The 17,499-nt window shown below is 40.9% G+C and overlaps 1 protein-coding gene across 12 annotated transcripts in view; it reads left to right on the forward strand.

The window, feature by feature from the left end:
• The window catches only part of PPP1R9A (protein phosphatase 1 regulatory subunit 9A), a 295,498-nt gene that overhangs the window by 214,671 nt on the left and 63,328 nt on the right, over positions 1-17,499 (forward strand). For 5 of the 12 annotated variants that reach the window (XM_070424288.1, XM_070424287.1, XM_070424292.1 and 2 more), the window contains 5 exons: positions 5,493-5,691; positions 7,642-7,761; positions 8,620-8,643; positions 9,681-9,863; positions 11,189-17,272. In XM_070424288.1, the coding sequence (XP_070280389.1) occupies positions 5,493-5,691; positions 7,642-7,761; positions 8,620-8,643; positions 9,681-9,863; positions 11,189-11,392 (730 nt within the window). In that variant the 3' untranslated portion in view covers positions 11,393-17,272. Of the gene's footprint in view, positions 1-5,492; positions 5,692-7,641; positions 7,762-8,619; positions 8,644-9,680; positions 9,864-11,188; positions 17,273-17,499 lie in introns of those variants that run through there. The other 7 variants (XM_070424291.1, XM_070424294.1, XM_070424297.1 and 4 more) reach the window with 5 other exon arrangements.

The following is a 17,499-nucleotide window of genomic DNA, read 5'->3' on the forward strand; positions in this document are numbered from 1 at the left end:
ATGCAGGAGCTGCCCCCTGGTGGTCAGTGCACTCCCACAGGGGGAACACGGCTGGTGAGTGCAGTGGCGGTGGCGGGAGCCTCTCCCGCCTCCACGGCAGCACTAATGATGTCCGACTGCAGGCTTAGGCCTGCTCCCTGCGGGCCTAAGCTGTCAGTCGGACACCCCCCAAGGGCTCCCAGACTGTGAGAGGGCGCAGGCCAGGCTGAGGGTCACCCCCCTGAGTGCACGAATTTCATGCATCGGGTCTCTAGTAGTAAATAAACAGACAAACCCTACAAAGAAATATGGTTTGGTTTTATCCTTTTCAAATATGTGCTCAGTGAACATTCTGATTTAAACAGGTAACATAGCAGAGAAAAAAGCAGGAAACATTTAGTTGTCAGAGCTTCCTCTTCCCCTAAAGCAGCAGTTGCCAACCTTTGGAGTTGGTGGGAGAACCTCTAAATTTAGTCCCTGAATGGAAAGCCCTGTGAGCAGATCTATGTATCTCAGGACTAGGTTAGAGAGTGGCACATGGAAAAATGACAGGGAAGGGAGAGGGCACTTCTCTGGGGAAGTGAGTCTTCATTTACCTGAAGTGTGAACAATGGAAAAAAACATACCACTGAGTATTCAAGTATTCACCCAAGTATTCATCCTGACTCTGCCATAGGTAAGTCTCTGAATTCCTTGGACCTTGGTTTCCTACAAAAAATAAGTGAGATGGGCTAAAAGAATCTGGTCCCCAACCTCCCATCCATCTCCATCTGCATTACCCAATATGGTAGCCTCTGGTCAGATGTGCCCATTGAGCACTTGAAATGTGGCTAGTCTGTATTGAAATGTGTTATCAGAGAAAATGCATGCTAGATTTCAAAGACTTAGTATAAGAAAAAAGAATGTTAAATATCTTCTTAATAATTTTATACTAATTAGATGTTGAAATAATACTTTGAATATTTTGGGTTAAATAACATTATAAAATAATTTTATCTTAAAAAATTTTTTTCATGTGGGTGCTAGAGAAAAATTCTTTAATCCTCATCCAAGGCTATGTTTTTATTGATTTTTTTTTTTTTTTTTTTTTAGAGAGAAAGGAAGGTGGGGAGAGAGAGAGAGAGAGAGAGAGAGAGAGAGAGAGAGAAGGAAGCATAGTTCAGTTGCCTCCCATAAGCACCCTGGCCAGGGATTGTACCTACAACCTAGGTATGTGCCCTGATTTACCTTGTATTCAAAGTTAAAACCAACCCCCCAAAATCACCATGAAGTGTTTACCTTAGCAATTTATTTTTGGGGTCCTAGCCCCAGGATAATCTGGTTCCAAGATGTATATAAATGAGTTTATTGTTCTGTAGAGCTGTAAACTATAAACCTTTTAAATGCCAGGAAACTTACTTCCCCACCTCATCGCCCACCCCCAAATGACATTTTAGCATTCCAGTTCCTAACAATAAAATAATCAGAAATATAGCTATGATTCGATTCAATGACAGTGAGCCATTAGTGTACAAGCTGTGAAGGAAGTACAGAGCACATACCTAGAAATTCTTTTCAGATCCATTAAGAATTCATATCCACTGATCTTGATTTTTCATGGGGATTATGAAGGATGAATATAGAGTTAGTACTTAGCCCATAACCTGCCCTGAGGGTAAAAAATGTTAAGAAAGAAAGGAGGAAGGGAAGGAAAGGAGGGAAGGAAGAATTTTATCTTATTCTTAATACATTTCTCCACCAAGTGAAACAGGCTGTAAGTGATCAATAATAGAATAATTGTTACCAAAACTCCTGTGCTCCTTTTGTAGACTCAATAGTTCAATTTATCCGGAAGGAAATTGGCATTTATTTTAGAAAGCATGTCTGGAAAGCTGATAGGTCTATGAGTTTAAAGTAGTGGAGAGTTTGCTTTTTTAAATGAACATTCTCTACTCAAGGTCCAAGCAAATGGAAGCATGCCTGTTCAACTCTTTGTGGATACTGGCAAACACACAGAGGTTACATCAGTGTATGGAGGGAGTTTTGGAATCGAGGATACACAAATAAACGAGGGGGGCAGGATACAGCCTCAGCAGGGCACAGCCAGACCTCCTGGAGAATTGGAAAATATTCTTCAGAATACCTCAGAACCGGTGGTTTACAGCTGTGAGGACGTGGCCATCTCTTTAGAAGTGGGCTTGCATGGCTTTCTGTGTGACTTTTCCTCTTGCCTTCCATTATCTTCATTGTCCAAGAAAGCCTCTGGATATCACCAAGGCTGAGCTTTCCTCACCTCCTTTATCTCACCCCCACTGTGGCCTGCAGGCCTGCCTTCAGCGCTGGATGTCCAAGTGCACCTGGAATTATCAGTCTTGGATATTTTCCTGGCAGCGAGAAATTTATGGCAGTGTTTAGATGTGGTCTTCAGATTTTGTTTGAAATGTTGCCTGGCCAGGATTTGAACTACCAAAAGTCCTTTACAAATAAGTAATTAGAATGACAAAAATTAGGTACCAATAATCTTATTTCTTGCAAAAAAAAATGGTAGTGGTTGTTCTAAAAAGGTTATTACAAAGGCAGTCCACTTGGGAATAGGAAGATAGTTTAGCTGTCATTGATAATGGCCTATTTATAACTTTAAACAGTATCCATGTATCAAAGCACTACAATGCTTTATTTAAATTGTGGATGTAACACCTAAAGAATTTCCCACGTCACTTTGATTGATTCAGAAATTTATAACCAAAGGAGAAAAGTAAATCATCAGGTCCAGTTTATTTCAGATATGCCCACTTATAAGAGTGTGAGGCGACTGAGAAAATATTTTTATTTTAGAGCTTTCTCAGCATTTTTAATGGAATGTAGGGCCTGAGCTAAAAGATAAACCTCAGAAGTTAAATTATGGGTAGACAGAGAGAGCCAACTCCCCAATGTGTAGTTCCATTTTTAAGGAGTGCGGATGGGGAGAGGGGGCTGAGACCTCTCTATGGAGACATTCCCAAGCTTGTAAAGCTAGAGATAACTTGTTTTATCTCCCCCAGGACTTATATTTCTTTCCAAAGGCTGAGAGAACCCAAGATCCTTCCCAAGTTGAATTTGTTTACATTGAGGAGATAGGATTTCTCTCCTTCTCTCAGGGCAAGGCAGGGACAGCTGGCCCTCTCCTATGTAACCGTACAGATTCATGTTTTTTACATTTCTCACCTAGAGTGTAGACCAAGTTCAGGACATCTGGTTCTCGTTATGGAGAGAGAAAATTATGGTATGGGGAACCAGTGCAATAATTTTATCTAAGTATGTAATAACCTATTCTGTTCCAAAAGCCTCATATTTGCATTCAGGATAATATTAATAAATATAGATATTAAAATTTTTAAGAGTCAGCTCAGATATGTGTTAAAGTAGATTCCAGATCAACTCCCCTTCTTTTCTCACAATTCCAATTCAGTAAGTCTGTGTGTCCAAGAATCTGCATTTGAACAGCTGCCCCAATGATTCTTAGCAGACTGGTCCGTAACCCCGGAGCAGAAAGCACTTCCACAGAAGACCAATCTGCCTCTGCTCGCATGCGTTCAGTTCAGTTATTGTACTCCTCTCCTCCATCGTTTCATAAGAAGTAGGTGGGGTTAAGGATACAACATTTTTTTTAAATTTTAAGATGAAATTGAAGGTTGCCCCCTCTCTGGTCAGTCTTTCTGTTATCCTTGCAGATTCCTTTGTGGTTTTATTGTTGTTGTTGTCATTTTAAGAAAAAAACCATTTAGCCCTGGCCAGTGTGGCTCAGTTGGTTGGGCATCGTCCCATGCACTGAAAGGTTGCCAGTTCAAGTCCTGATCAGGGCACATTCCAGGTTTTGGTCTCCATCCCTGGTAGGGGCCATGCAGGAGGCAGCCAGTCGATGTTTTGCTGTCACATCAATGTTTCTCTCTCCCTCTTTCCCTCCCACTCTCTCTAAAAATCAATAAAACATAAAAATTGAGTGGCTCCCATTCACTAAGAAAAAGAAATACACCATTTAAATCATCCCCTTTTCTGGGATCTTTAGTGTGGCCAACAGTGTTTCACCCCCAACCTATGATGTCAGTATTCTTCCAAAACTTCACTGATTTTTTATTCTCTTTAATTATCGTTCTTACAATCCCTTTACATTTATATATTGCTTTACAGTTTATAAGATGGTTTTGCATTTATTGTCCCATTTGATTCTCACAATAATCTTTGGAAATGAGCAGGAATTGTTAGGAGTTATACTATTTAGGTAAATTTGAAACATGTAATATTTCAAAATATTTGAAATGAGATGTGAGAAGATTGAAATTCAGTATCCATGTCAGACATTAGCTATCTAGCTAAGGTGTTGAGTCACTTTTAAGTGAAAGAGAATCTCTTTGTTGTCATGACACCAACTGCTAACAAATTGTAGGCACTGCATCAAGTATCATTTGGACATTTTGAGGGTGACCTCTTCCAAGATGCAGATACTACTGCCCATTCCTGCCTCAGTTCCTAAGAATTATTTTTCTCTAAGAATTATTTTTCTCTAATGCAAGATATTAAGAAAAACATGTTTTCAAACTGTGTTCTCAGATGCCTTTGAATGTTAAACAGTAAGCATAGATCATTATAGTTTTCAAAGCACTTTTTACACATACTGTCTCATTTAATTCTTAACCACATATGATATACATAAAACATCCCCCTTTTATAGATAAGGGAATAGAGGCTGAGCAAAGGCCCATGGTCCTGTGTTCAGGAGGTGGCAGACCCTGACCTCCAAGCAGAGTATTAAGACTTCAGGTCTGGTGCTCCTTCTATGAAAAGGCACTAAGATTATGATGAAAAACCAACCAAGTGTATGTTCTGCTTAAAGTATCCCGAGCCCTGAAATTTCTAAGTTATTTAAGTACATCATTTTCTAAAGTTGAGACCCTTGGGAATCTGAGTTGAGAGGAGGCCAGGAAAGAATGCTCCTCAGGAGCTAAAGTCACCAGCAGTGAGGCACTGATGTGTGTCTCCAATTAGGGGGTGCTGTGATGACTAACCTCAGAGCAGCTCCTGAACGACATGCTCCTCCCGGATGGTAATTCATCCACATACACAGGCATTGGCAAAAGTAAGTGTACAGTTGTGAGTACGTGAAACACAGGGCTTATTCTTGCATTCCTGTGTATTAATTGTTGTGTTATTTTCCATACAAATAACTTCAGACCTAACTTTTTGCCCATCCCTGTGTTTATTAGGCATATTTCATAAAAATTTATCACGGACATAGCAGTACAAAACGTCTGTCATTACAGAATCCATTTAGACACAAAAAAACCCACAAAAAACAAAGAAAAACAACAACAAAACCAACCCATAACGATTAGGATTAATGTTCCAGCCAAAAGTGAAAGAAAAAAAGTATCTGTTGTGCAGGACAATTTCTCAAATTGTTACTTCGAACTGTGTTCGGAGCCCCTTCAGAGTTCATTTCTGTCAGTTTCACGTCTGCCCTTTCTTTGTCTAACACCCCCATTCTTTTCATGAAACAGGATCTTCAGAGGCAGGCTGGACCCCTGGAAATCGAAGCCCTCCTCCGCAGCGCCGGCCTCCTCTCGCTCACCTTGCATGCCTTTCTCCTGGTTTCACGAAAGCCGGAAAGGATCCTATTCCTTCAGGAACCTGCCTTCACCTCCAAGCCCCCTCCAGCCTTCTCCTGAAACTCTAATTTCAGATAAAAAGGGGTCCAAGGTAGAAAACACTTGGATTAAAAAAGCAAACAAGAAAACCCCAAATCTCTTCCTCCTCTTCAATCTTTGGGAAGCATTCTCAACTTGTGTGTATGCTCTGGATCCAAGAAACCAATGTGATAGATAACACTGCAATAAACAGTGCATGGTACTTCCCGTGTGGGCAACAGAAAGCCCCTTTAACCATCACCTTCTTTAATACTGGTCCCTGCTAGATTGTGCGTTAATCTTCGATTTGCCTGTCTTTTCACATATTGCTATTTAATCTCCGTTTGACAGTGAAACCATGCTGGGAAAGATGCATTTGAATCATGGCACAGTGTGATAGATCTGTTTACCAAGCATTCCAGTTTAAATTACATTACCAAACTATTTTTGCTGCGCTCGTCAAGATTTACTGGAAAACAGATAAATTTGGGACTGGATATGTGTTCAATACATCTAAATGAAACTCTTTAAAACAAACCAATGCTGACATAGCACCCTTACTTATTTCTTCTCTTAAATCAAGCTTCCATGTCGAACAGCTGTTGTAATTCTATCACGAAAGTTCTTTAACTTTAGCAGAATTAGGAAGTATGTGCATGGATGCTGCTCGTTTTTAAATGCATGATGGTTATTTCCAGCATGACACTGCAAACCTTACCTAACATGTTATTGAAACACATGTGGTGGCTAACTTTCACATGTTGTGTGGTCTCCTTTTATCTGTGTTCACTTTTCTTTCTCAAACAGAAACATGTGGTTAAAGTTACTTGAATTTAATTCTTTTCTTGTGGTCAACAACTCACAGGGTTTTGATTTGGGGTTGTATTTCCACTGACAGTACCAAATGGTAATGTGCTGTGTTGAATGCCTTCTGCTTAAACGCTCTACTAGCCCAGCTCCGTTCTCTGATTCAGTCTTCTCTCTACATTCAGCAAACCCTGCAGTCTGTTTGGTACTGAGCTCTCCAGCCTCTGGCATGGCATTTATTCTTGACAGCCAGCTCAGCCAGTACAAGGGAACCTAATGGAAAACTGACAGTCCAATTTCTAAGGCAGTGGAATAGGAAACAAGATGGGGTTGGCCAAGTTCTTGCGAGTCCCTGGGAAGCAATTAGAAAAGAAGTTTTGACAGTAGTAGACCACTTGGGCCTTGAAACATTTTCAGCATTGGAGCTGATATATCTCAATGTTGTTTGAATAATTCTACCATTATCTTACACTGGAGAGACTCCAGATTTGGTTTAAAATGTTTTCACCGAGGCAGCTCTGAAGTCATTGTGAACGTATTTGACTTTAATTATCCACTGAACATTTTAATGAGGTTCTGGGGAAGTTTTCCTTCTACCCCCAGGTAACTATTTGGGAACGTGTGTCTGCTCGTAGTGCAGCCTCTTTGGGCTTTGCTGGTGCCACGTGAGCGTTGTACTGGCGCAGGCAGTGCAGTCAGGTTGTGACCTCCCCCAGAACCCACCATCTTTGAAGGTCACACCCCGGAGCGGACCTGCCATTCCTCACAGTGTTTATCGCAGCAGCAGCGGGCCTTCTGGGGGTGCTCGGCTACCTTTCTAATATGGGTTGCCATCTGTTCCTAATAGCTCAGGCTCTCCACACCACCTTGCATTTTTTACTTACACTGTTGCTCATCACCATTAGGGTCAAAGAAGATAGGCTCATTAATATCACTCCTCTGAGCAGTTGTGGAGGATAATGAATGCTGCACCCTTGAAGAGAGACTGCAGAATCATTACTCCAAAACACCTATCCTTTCACCCGGCGGAGAAGAGCTCAGAATCCCCCATTCACCGCAGGTGCAGTGTCCGACACTGCCTGGTTGAAGGTCATCACCAACCCCAAAGTGAACTAATAAGATTACTTCCAAATAACCTTTTTAGAACTTGCAAGCACACCTACCTTGGGTTCCTTCACGGCGCTCTTTTAACCCTGAGCTTCGTTTATTGTTACAGAATTTTACCTTCAACGATGACTTCAGTCCCAGTAGTACCAGCTCGGCAGACCTGAGCGGCCTAGGAGCGGAGCCCAGAACCCCGGGGCTCTCTCAATCCCTAGCGCTGTCATCAGATGAGGTATGCTCATGTCCCTCACAGAACTGCTATCCCCGACATATGTTCTACCCATGAACTGTCACAGGGAAATGTGTCTAAGGTAGATTTTGCATGTGGATAATTGGAGCCATGATCTTTGCTAGGAAATTGGTGTCTCCCTCTCTGTCTCTACATGAAAGCAAACTGTTGTTGCAAAGGCCCTTGGAGCCATCCCTTACTATACACTATATCTCGGCCTTTCTCTGATTCCAGAGCCATGACTCTTAGCAAAGGTGTGGGGGAGGGAGACTGGGCACTGGAGAGCAAAAGTAGGAAACAGCTCAGAAATCTCAGGGAGTTCACAAACTCACCATTGCTTTTCTCCCTCACCTTTCCCACCGTCACCCCCACCCGAAGAATCTGATATTTCTTCTGAGTTGGGTGTGGCTCCTGATTAAGATTCACTGCAGTGAAAAGGGGAGAGATACAATTCTGAGAAGGAAGGACAACTGTGTCAGACCACGAATTTAGATGCGAGGGTCAAAATAGCATTCCTAAGAATTCTCAGGAGATAAATATATGCAAGAGAGGCAGGAAATTACACCAGTGATGGACTTAATGCCCCAAGAGATAAGGAAAGAAATACCAGTATTGGAGTGGAAGGGAGGGAGGGAGGGAGGCATCATAAGTAAAGATAGTTTTGCTCTAAATATGTGTTCTTAGTTATTTCTTTCTAACATGTTGTTTTGTTTTGTAAAACATTTTTTTCTCTTAAACTCTTTTGCCCATATTCTTCAGGCTCGGCGTGACTTTAATGTTATAAGACTGTACTGTATATATTGTGTGTCCTGTTTCTGTAACACTTTTTCTCTTTGATTCCTTTGTTGCTCCCTCACTCAGAGCCTGGATATGATAGATGACGAGGTGAGCTATCAATGGGCTGTGTGGTGGTTTTTGGTATTTTGTTTGAACCTTTTCTCTCTTTGCAGATGATTGAAAACTCAAACAATACACGAGCGCTTTCCTCTGCATTGGGGGTGTTCCTTGTGTTAACGTAGTTTCACTCTGCCCTTGTCTATGTCTCAGTTTAAAAGATATTCCTAGTTCAAGAGGACCTCCAGATCCCACCTCCAGAGTCCCGTGATGTGTCCCCATCACCATTACCTGACTGACCCAGTTCCCTCTGTTTCGCCTCCTTTGCCTTCATCTCGGCTTACCCATCATCCCCTTTTCTGTTCTCTCTGCCCGTCACTGAGGTGGCTTCTGTCTCTCCTCCCAGACCCATCATCGCCTCATCGCCTCTCAGCGTAGTGGTTCTAGGAACCAACCTGCCCTTTGCACCATTAAAAGTAATATTCTGCATTGGACAGATCTGTAGATGTTCAGAACCTCAGTTTCCTCATTTATTAAAAGTAATTATGGATACCTCCTGCCCCACTGCCCTCATGGTTTGCTTGCTGTGCAAGTGAAATAATGGCGGTGAAATTTCCCCCTAAAAATACCTGAGGGTTCATTGCTCTCCTCTTCTAAGTGAAAGATGCCGCAATACTTTTAAATGTGTTTTTACATATCTCTAATGTCTTAGCAGAGGAGAAATGCAGAGTGATGTATTGTCTATAGGGATTAAATGGCATATTTGTTTCTTGCATCTGATAATCGTTCCAAAGTGTTTTCATGTAAAAGCTTGCAACATTAGAGTGGATTTGTCAATATTAAACTTCCTACATTGAAAATGCTGTTTTATTTAGGGGAGTTTCTAGGTTTCCAAGCATCTAAAAACATGTAGGTAATAAACATGTATGTGTGTTACATGCACAACTAGAACCATTAGCTTATCATTCTATGGTTTAAAAATAAGTATGGCTCTAGTAGGCAAGAAATTCCTTTGGATAGCGCAATATGCCATGCCGAGCCATAGCACTTCAGCCCTTTAACAACACTGCGTGACATTCCTACCTCAGATCCTTGATGACGGACAGTCTCCCAAGCACAGTCAGTGTCAGAATCGGGCCGTTCAGGAGTGGAGTGTGCAGCAGGTTTCTCACTGGCTCATGAGCCTAAATCTGGAGCAGTATGTATCTGAATTCAGTGCCCAAAACATCACTGGAGAGCAACTCCTGCAGTTGGATGGAAATAAACTGAAGGTAAAGAATTAATATATGTCTGTGTTAGGTTACCAAGCATAATTTGTATTGCTCATAGCACCTAAAATGTTTTCGTTAAAATAAGAGCATTCTCCATATGGGAGAGGTAACTCTCATCAACCGTCAACAGGAAGGACGGTGAATTTTTTGAGTAGTAAATGCAGGTTCAGAAAGTCATTAGGGGATCTAAAGAGTAGGCTGCTGAGTAGGAGAGGGAGGGACTCACTCCATTGCTTCCTCCTAGCAACACATGGCCCATGTATTAACTCTACTTACTTCTATGTAGTATGAGTTTTAATAATGGCCGATGTGGACTCTTTCATCACATAAGAGTTAAAACCCAAATCCATGAACCTCCCCTTCTTTATTCGTGTCTCCTCTCCATCCCGACTCGTCCCTGCACACCAGGGACCACTCCAAAACCGGGATGATGTTTTCCCCAGAACTTTCTTCCCAAAATATGTGCGGCAGTGTCTTCCCTCCCGCTCCATTGCTCTCTCATGTTCACCTGTCCAGTCCATCTCTTTAGAGGCTGAGGTGGCGCCCATCCCTGCAGAGAAAGGGCAAAAGGAGCTTACAGCCAGCTTGCCACCCCTGACCTCAGCCCCTGCTGGGAGGACGGGCAGATGAGTATCTTGTGACAATCTTGAAAAGGTTAGAGATCAATGAATAGCCTGTAAATATGAAAGTCCATTGACAAGGCTGTCCCCTTGGGGAGATGGATGCATCCCGCTGTTGATGCTGAAGGTCACGAAGCATTTAAAGTACTATGCAACCAACTCCCCGTATTCTGAATTCCAAGCTAATTGAGCAACCTTCTTGTTATAATCAGGCTTCCTTTATAGGCCTGCCTACAGGGAGCAAATGGCTAGTCTGCTGACATGAGCATTCTGGTGCTAAATACACTTTGGGTCCTCACTGTCAATGAATACATTGGCAGAAAGGAAGCCATGTCGATACTTCCTGCCCTTCCGGGAGCCCTCTGTGGCAGCAGGGGCCCACTCCTATCTTTTGCCTATAAATGTCTACAACCTAAAGGTTGGAGAAGCAGAATTGTGACCTTTTTTCATTCATTCACCCATTAATTACCAATCTGGAAAGCATTCCTTAGCAAGGTTTGGGGCATACTATGCTAGGGACTTCAAAGAACAAAAGAACAAATAAAGCTTGTACATTTTTGGCAAATGTAATCAGCTCTTCTTTAGTTTTCACCTCAATTGTGTTTAAATTAATTTTTGAGTTAGAACATATTGCGATATCGGCCTCATCATAAGCAGAGAAGTCACTGGTTTCCAGATTCAGTTTGTTTCTATTTCCTTCTTAAGGCTCTTGGAGTGGCATCATCACAGGACCGAGCGGTGGTCAAAAAAAAGCTCAAGGAAATGAAGGTGTCCCTAGAGAAGGCTCGGAAGGCTCAAGAGAAAATGGAAAAGCAGAGAGAAAAGCTGAGGAGGAAGGAACAAGAGCAGATGCAGAGGAAATCTAGAAAGACAGAAAAGATGGCAATAGAGGGGGCTGGGGAGCAGTAACACACCCTCTTCCAGGCGAAGAGGTTGCTCCAAGGGAGGGCCCACCTCCTCCTGCCCCGCTCTCCTCCGGGGGATGAAGAAGAAACTGATGACGGGGGTGATGTGCTGTAGGCAGATTGGGGAACCTGGTGTCGAATACCTGCATTTTCTGTGATAATAGAATTCCTTTCATTTTAACCTACTTAAATAATCCCAAGCCACCTTTAGTTTCTTAACAAACCAAGGAGCTCATTTGTGAGAGCTGCAAATGTTTCCCTCTTCTCTGACTTACCAACATCTTGTGTTGTGTTGGGTGGGTGCGTGTGTCACTTGGAAAACCAGCATGACAGTGCCCAACAAGAGCATGACCTACCCTGGTGTTGTGAAATGGAGTGCCATGGATGTCCAGCATGGGGTCCTGACCCTGGGTGTTTGTGTCTGTCTGCATGGCTTGAGCGCCCTCCTGCCATGAGATCTCGGCTGCAGGATCCACTCCAAAGTGTGAGAAAGGTCCCCCTTATTTCTGTGTCTGGACAGTGAGACAACCCCACTGTGGAAACGTGGGTGCTCTGCCCCAGAATCACTTCCCGTGGCAGGAGTTGAGCAAACTGTTCTGCTTGCTGGGCATCTGAAGGAGAGAAAAGAATTGTAGTATGTGTTCACCCCAGAAGGAAGCAAAAGCCTTAAGAATGTGGATGTGGTATTACCTTGGGATTCTGAGGATAATATTTATCTTCCAGATTTAGCCAAACAAAGGAAAAATCTGACATGAATGCAGCCATGGGATATTGGGATCTGTTGTTTACTTTGCTACTGCAGCATCTCAGTTTGTCAGCAACACTGACACACACGACAAAATTCCTTTTCCCCAACAAATTGAACAGGAAATTGGTTTTTAAGGAAACCAACATTTTCAGGTTTCCTCTCCCGGGGAACATTCTGGCTAGTCTGCAGCCCGATGATGACACAGTCGGGAACTCGTCACATATTTTCAACTCAAGATTTCCCAAGTGGACTCGGCTAGTATTTTAACAAATGTACATTTAAAAACAATAGAAATACCAGTGCGAGAAAACTTAGATTTGAGTAACATGCAACTAGAGAAGCAATTTGACTGAGCACACAGAATGTCCCCATAAAGGTGAGCTGTCAGTTATGTTTAGAGATGCTCTGAATGGTTTTTCTGAGCCATTCTCTCCCATTCTTTAGGGATCTTCATTTAAAGTTAAAGTAAATTTAGGATAGTACCCAGAATACAGTCTAGCAGTGGAGCTCATATTTTAAAGCCAGTATTAAGGATTTCAACATTTCATCAAACTAATTCAAATGCCAGGGACTAAGGCAGAAGGAGGAGAAACCATAACTCATCTTGAAAAATTTCAAATAATGGATCTTTTTGTTGATGTTGTTGTTTTACTCCTTATGTTTATGTATCTGGTTCTGTTTGCTGCATTGGCCCTAAAAATGAGGTCACCCACTTTCCAAGGGACAGGTTCTAGAGTAAGAGTTGAGGGCAGACAAATTCTTTGACAAGTATTTTACTTCCTTTTCTGGGTGGAGAGTCTCAGTCCATATCTTGCACTGGAAATGTTACATATACAGAACTTAGGGGCGCTTTTCGAGGTTACAGGTAACAGATCATGTAAAGGGCTCCAGCCCATATAGCTCCATCTCTTATTTTGAACATTGTGTTTTGCTTGTTTTTGTTTTTTGCTTGTCTGAATATGGGAAATCTGGAATAATCTAAACTAGAAATTCACAATTCAGTTCTTTCCTGAAGGCCTGCCTCCTTTTTAGTGGCAGAGTATTGCCTGTTTGGCTTCAGTGCTTCTGTCACTAGGTATAGATTACTCGCTATGTTTTACAGTTACCCGTCACTATGTATATTTTCTCTGTCTGTCTTCATTTTGGGGTATGATAATGAAGCCGCCATACTGGATATTCTATTTATATTTTGAGATGTGTGGTGCTTTGCTATTTATTAATACCATGAGAAACAAGGAACCACTATTACTGAACGACCAATTCCAGCAAACCTTTTCTAATACTAAAAGACTAAATTAGTCAAAATGTGGTAATACTAGTGCTTGCTATTGTACATTTTTGCCATCTTTGCATATCTTTGAAAAAAAGTGATCTAGATCACACTGGAAATTTCACTGTATTCATTTTAAGAATGAAAATGGAAGGACGATTATCTCATGTTTACACTTTGGTAATATTTGAAAATGGATGTAAATACTGGAAATGTCTGTAAGTCTCAGTCTCTGCACATAATTTATGATCTATTATATTGCATTTTCTTAAAAGTCTTCAAATATTGTTCTTAGTTTTCAGTTTATCTCTATACTTCCGATGTTTAGATTAATGACCAACTGACAATATTATTAATCACATTCTTTTTTTCAAATCATTTCATTTGTGTTATAACTATTTTGATTTTTTTTAACTTAAATTATAGTAATTTTCATCTGAATGAGTTATTTTTAACATTACTACTTAAAACTGCTGAAATTATAAGAGGCATTTGATTTGATTGTCCAGAAAAGGATAAAATGTAACTGACTGGTGAAAGGTCATGAAAACAGTGAAGGGCCTCAAGACTTGGGAGCATTTTGTTTTCGTACTTTTTTTTTTATCAACTCTAGTGCATGATGCCTAAGTGAGGTACCAGTGCCGTACACAATTCCTGCTCTAATGCTAGTGGTTTTCAGTGTCCATGCAATTTAACACAGAATTGTTGCTTCATGAACCTTTAAGACTTTGCAGTTTTTTCTTTATCAGAAAAGGAACAAAAAGGGAATATCTGGTTATATTCTCTAAACGACAGCTCTATTTGACTCTGACAATAGCCAAAAGTGTTGGGGGTATAGGTAATGCTTTGGGGAGGGCAGGTGGTGTGTGGTGAGGAGTGTCTGGGTCAGGGTTTTCCATTGAAGGACTTTAGTTTTGTAACAGAATTACTTTCTTTAAGACTGTCTCCCTTAGAGTAACTCACAGTTCATGTAACAGTTTTCTCATTCTCATTCATATTCTCTCTCTCTCCCTCTCTTTCTTCCTGAATTAGAAGTTAACTTCAGAGTGATGTTAGGTCAGAAACCAACTTTTGCCCCTCCTAGCAGACTGATGAAGTCCACCTCTAGTTTTTTGACAATAAAGCTATTCCATGCTTTCTTTCTTTAGCTGGGGCTTGATGAATGTCCTACCCTTAACGTCACATAAGCATTTTTAACTCCAGCGCTAATGCCAACCTCAGCTTTTAAGAGGGAGGCAATGGGAACACCTACCTGGTGCTCCTGTTATCGTTGGAAACAAAGTGGCAAGAGGAAGAGTGAGGAACCAAATTAACCCTTGCCACTGCCTGTTATTCCGCTGTCATCTCTAGTCTGAAATCTTAAAATGTCCAAGGCCCAAGCTTCAAATATAATCACAGATTGTTTGACTTTAATTAGCCCTATGGTTTTTGCTGAAGACAAATAATTCTCATCTAGGTTCTTTGTGCCATTGGATTAACATGTGCTTTCAAATACATTTTAAAAGGTAAATTTTGCATTTATATGGATATTCTGATTTATTTATAAAGTGTTAAAGGTTATGTAGACCAAGCCTAAAGAGAGAAACCCATGCGTTTAACAATGGGATTTAAGAAGATTCTACAGGGAGGTGTCTTAACAATTTTAAAGAAGCAACTACACTTTGAATGTGTGGTAGCCCCCTCGTTACACTGAGGTATTTAAGTATTACTAAAGCCCATCGGAGTAACTGAAGGTACTGTCCCAAGAGCTGCAGATGAGGGGCACTTCCCTTTGAGAGACAGCAGCACCAGGGTTCATGTCACCTACTTGAGTCCTGAGTGGCTTCTGAATGTTCAAATGTACTTTAGTCAAGGATCTACCTGTAAACGATTCTGAAGCTAAGCCTTGAAGGATGAGGGAAGTAAAATGTCCATATTTTCTACTAGAATTGTTTTTATTATGATGATGGGGTGAAAAGTAAATTTCTAAAGAAAACAGGGTTGTAAGAAATATGAATGTGGTTGCTGCAATTCACTCCTGAAAAACAACCGGTCTGCAGGCAGATTTTATTTATGTTTTTCTTAGTTATTTAAAGTCTCAGGAAACTGAATCTTGGTCCAAAACACTGGGGGGAAAAAATAACACCAGTAGTACACCAGTAGTATTTGCATAACAAAAAAGTAGGAGTATAGAACAGACCCAACCAAGAAGTCAGAGGGCAAAGAAGAAGCCTAAAGGATCCATGTACCCCTGGGAAAGAAAGCCTCAAGTTCTCCCCAAGGGTGAACAGAGGAGCCTTACACGATGCGTTGAGGGAATGATTGTTACTTGAAGGCTCACGTACATACGTGTGTGGACCAAGTACAGCACGTGACCCACTTCCCAATCTACAGAGTGGGGAAGGCAAGAACATGCTGATTTCCCATCCTTGGCCCTACCCCAGTCTTTAGCGCTAAAGATTCAAGAATGAATAAGAGGCAAGGGATAAGGGAACAAGAGGCAACTTCTCAACACTGTGCATGCCACTTGTGTAGCTATACAGACTACATACGTGTGAATATATGTCTCACCTTGCACACATACCGCAATGACATGGCATTCAACAAATAGATACTGTCTTTGGAACTTGGTGTTGTCAGTGAGCACCCCCAGCAGTAATCATAGCCTTATTGCCACTTTTTGTGTTGTGTATACATTGAATGACTCATAAGATTTTAAGAGATTTTTTTTAATGTATTTCTTCTACTAAATGCACTTAATCCTTCTATATGTCTATATATTTTGGTAAAATTGATTTATTAGAAACTTGGTATTTTAGTAAGATAAAGTTTCCTTAAATGTTTGGTTAACGCTTTGATGTCGAGATTGCACATCGCTGAGCTGAAACTAAGAAGTTTATGCAGCTTCAGGCATTTTCAACTGCGAACCGCAGTGTCCTTTGCTAAAAATTGCACTGCGTGTTCTTGTGCACTTGCTCATGCTCTAATATGACATTTTTGGTCACTGTGTTGCATAAGCCACTAACTACTGGCTCTCTGATGGCAGCGTTGTCATCCCATGACCATTACTTCCTCTTTTGCTGAGTGATGGCCTGGTTGGGTCATTGCCAAATGGACATGAGTGTGAGTGTGTTGTTGGAAGGTGTATACTTCTAGTTCTCTGGCTGTTTTATGGACACACCCAGGTTCTCTGTTAAGGATTTCATCTTCCGTCTGTGAAAGAACAATTGGCCAAGGATAGTTAAATTACATTAAAAAGTGTGAATTAGGAAGCACTCTGGCTAGAAAACGCCTCCCAACAACATCAGACTTCGTTAGTGCTTAGTGAAATCTCTTAAATATTAATGTGTATGTTTTCCTTAATATTATTTATGGTCATCACTACTGCTTTTGTATTTTTTAATGGTGTTATAATGGAACCACAAGTACACGTGCTGCATATGACTAACAAACTGGCTGGCTGAAATATAAAAAAAGAGAGAGAATGAATTCTATCCCATTGTAAGAAGTTGGTTTATTTTAATCTTTCTTTATATAAAGGAAAAAAGTTGTTTGAAAGTCATTTTAAGTCCAATAAATATGGATAGCATGTTATCTGAACCTTGATTTGTACCTTTCGGTGTCCAATCATTTGCATGGAAGAGACAATAGTGCCACGTCCGAATTGTTCTCTGTGCTTGGTTAATATGTATTTCTCTAGATTATTCCATTTCAAATGACATTTCTTACTCTTTGGTTTTCAGAGGCATTCGAAGCAAGATATCCTTTGTTTTCTGATCAATTAAAAATACATGTGATTAAGTTTAATTTGTTAGTGTAAATAAATTTCTTGCCAATGAGTATTATTGTTGTTAGACAACGAATGCAATAAAAAAGAGTAATACTGAGATCTGTTGATGTCATTGTTTTTCCTCTCCCATTTTCACCTTGACTGGATAAACCTATATTAACTGTCAAAATGCATCTATCAATCAAGGGCAAAGTGCACATTTCCATGGAAATGAAGCTAAAAATACGTTTTAGCCCTGCTGAAGTGTAAATGGGCTGCAGGAATTATGTCGAAAGCACAATTATGGAACTGGGCATAAAGTTAAAGATCAAAGCTTCCACTAGA

Source organism: Myotis yumanensis, unplaced genomic scaffold, assembly GCF_028538775.1.
Source record: "Myotis yumanensis isolate MYYU_CA2020_CCGP unplaced genomic scaffold, mMyoYum1.0.hap1 SCAF_9, whole genome shotgun sequence".
NCBI lineage: Eukaryota > Metazoa > Chordata > Mammalia > Chiroptera > Vespertilionidae > Myotis > Myotis yumanensis.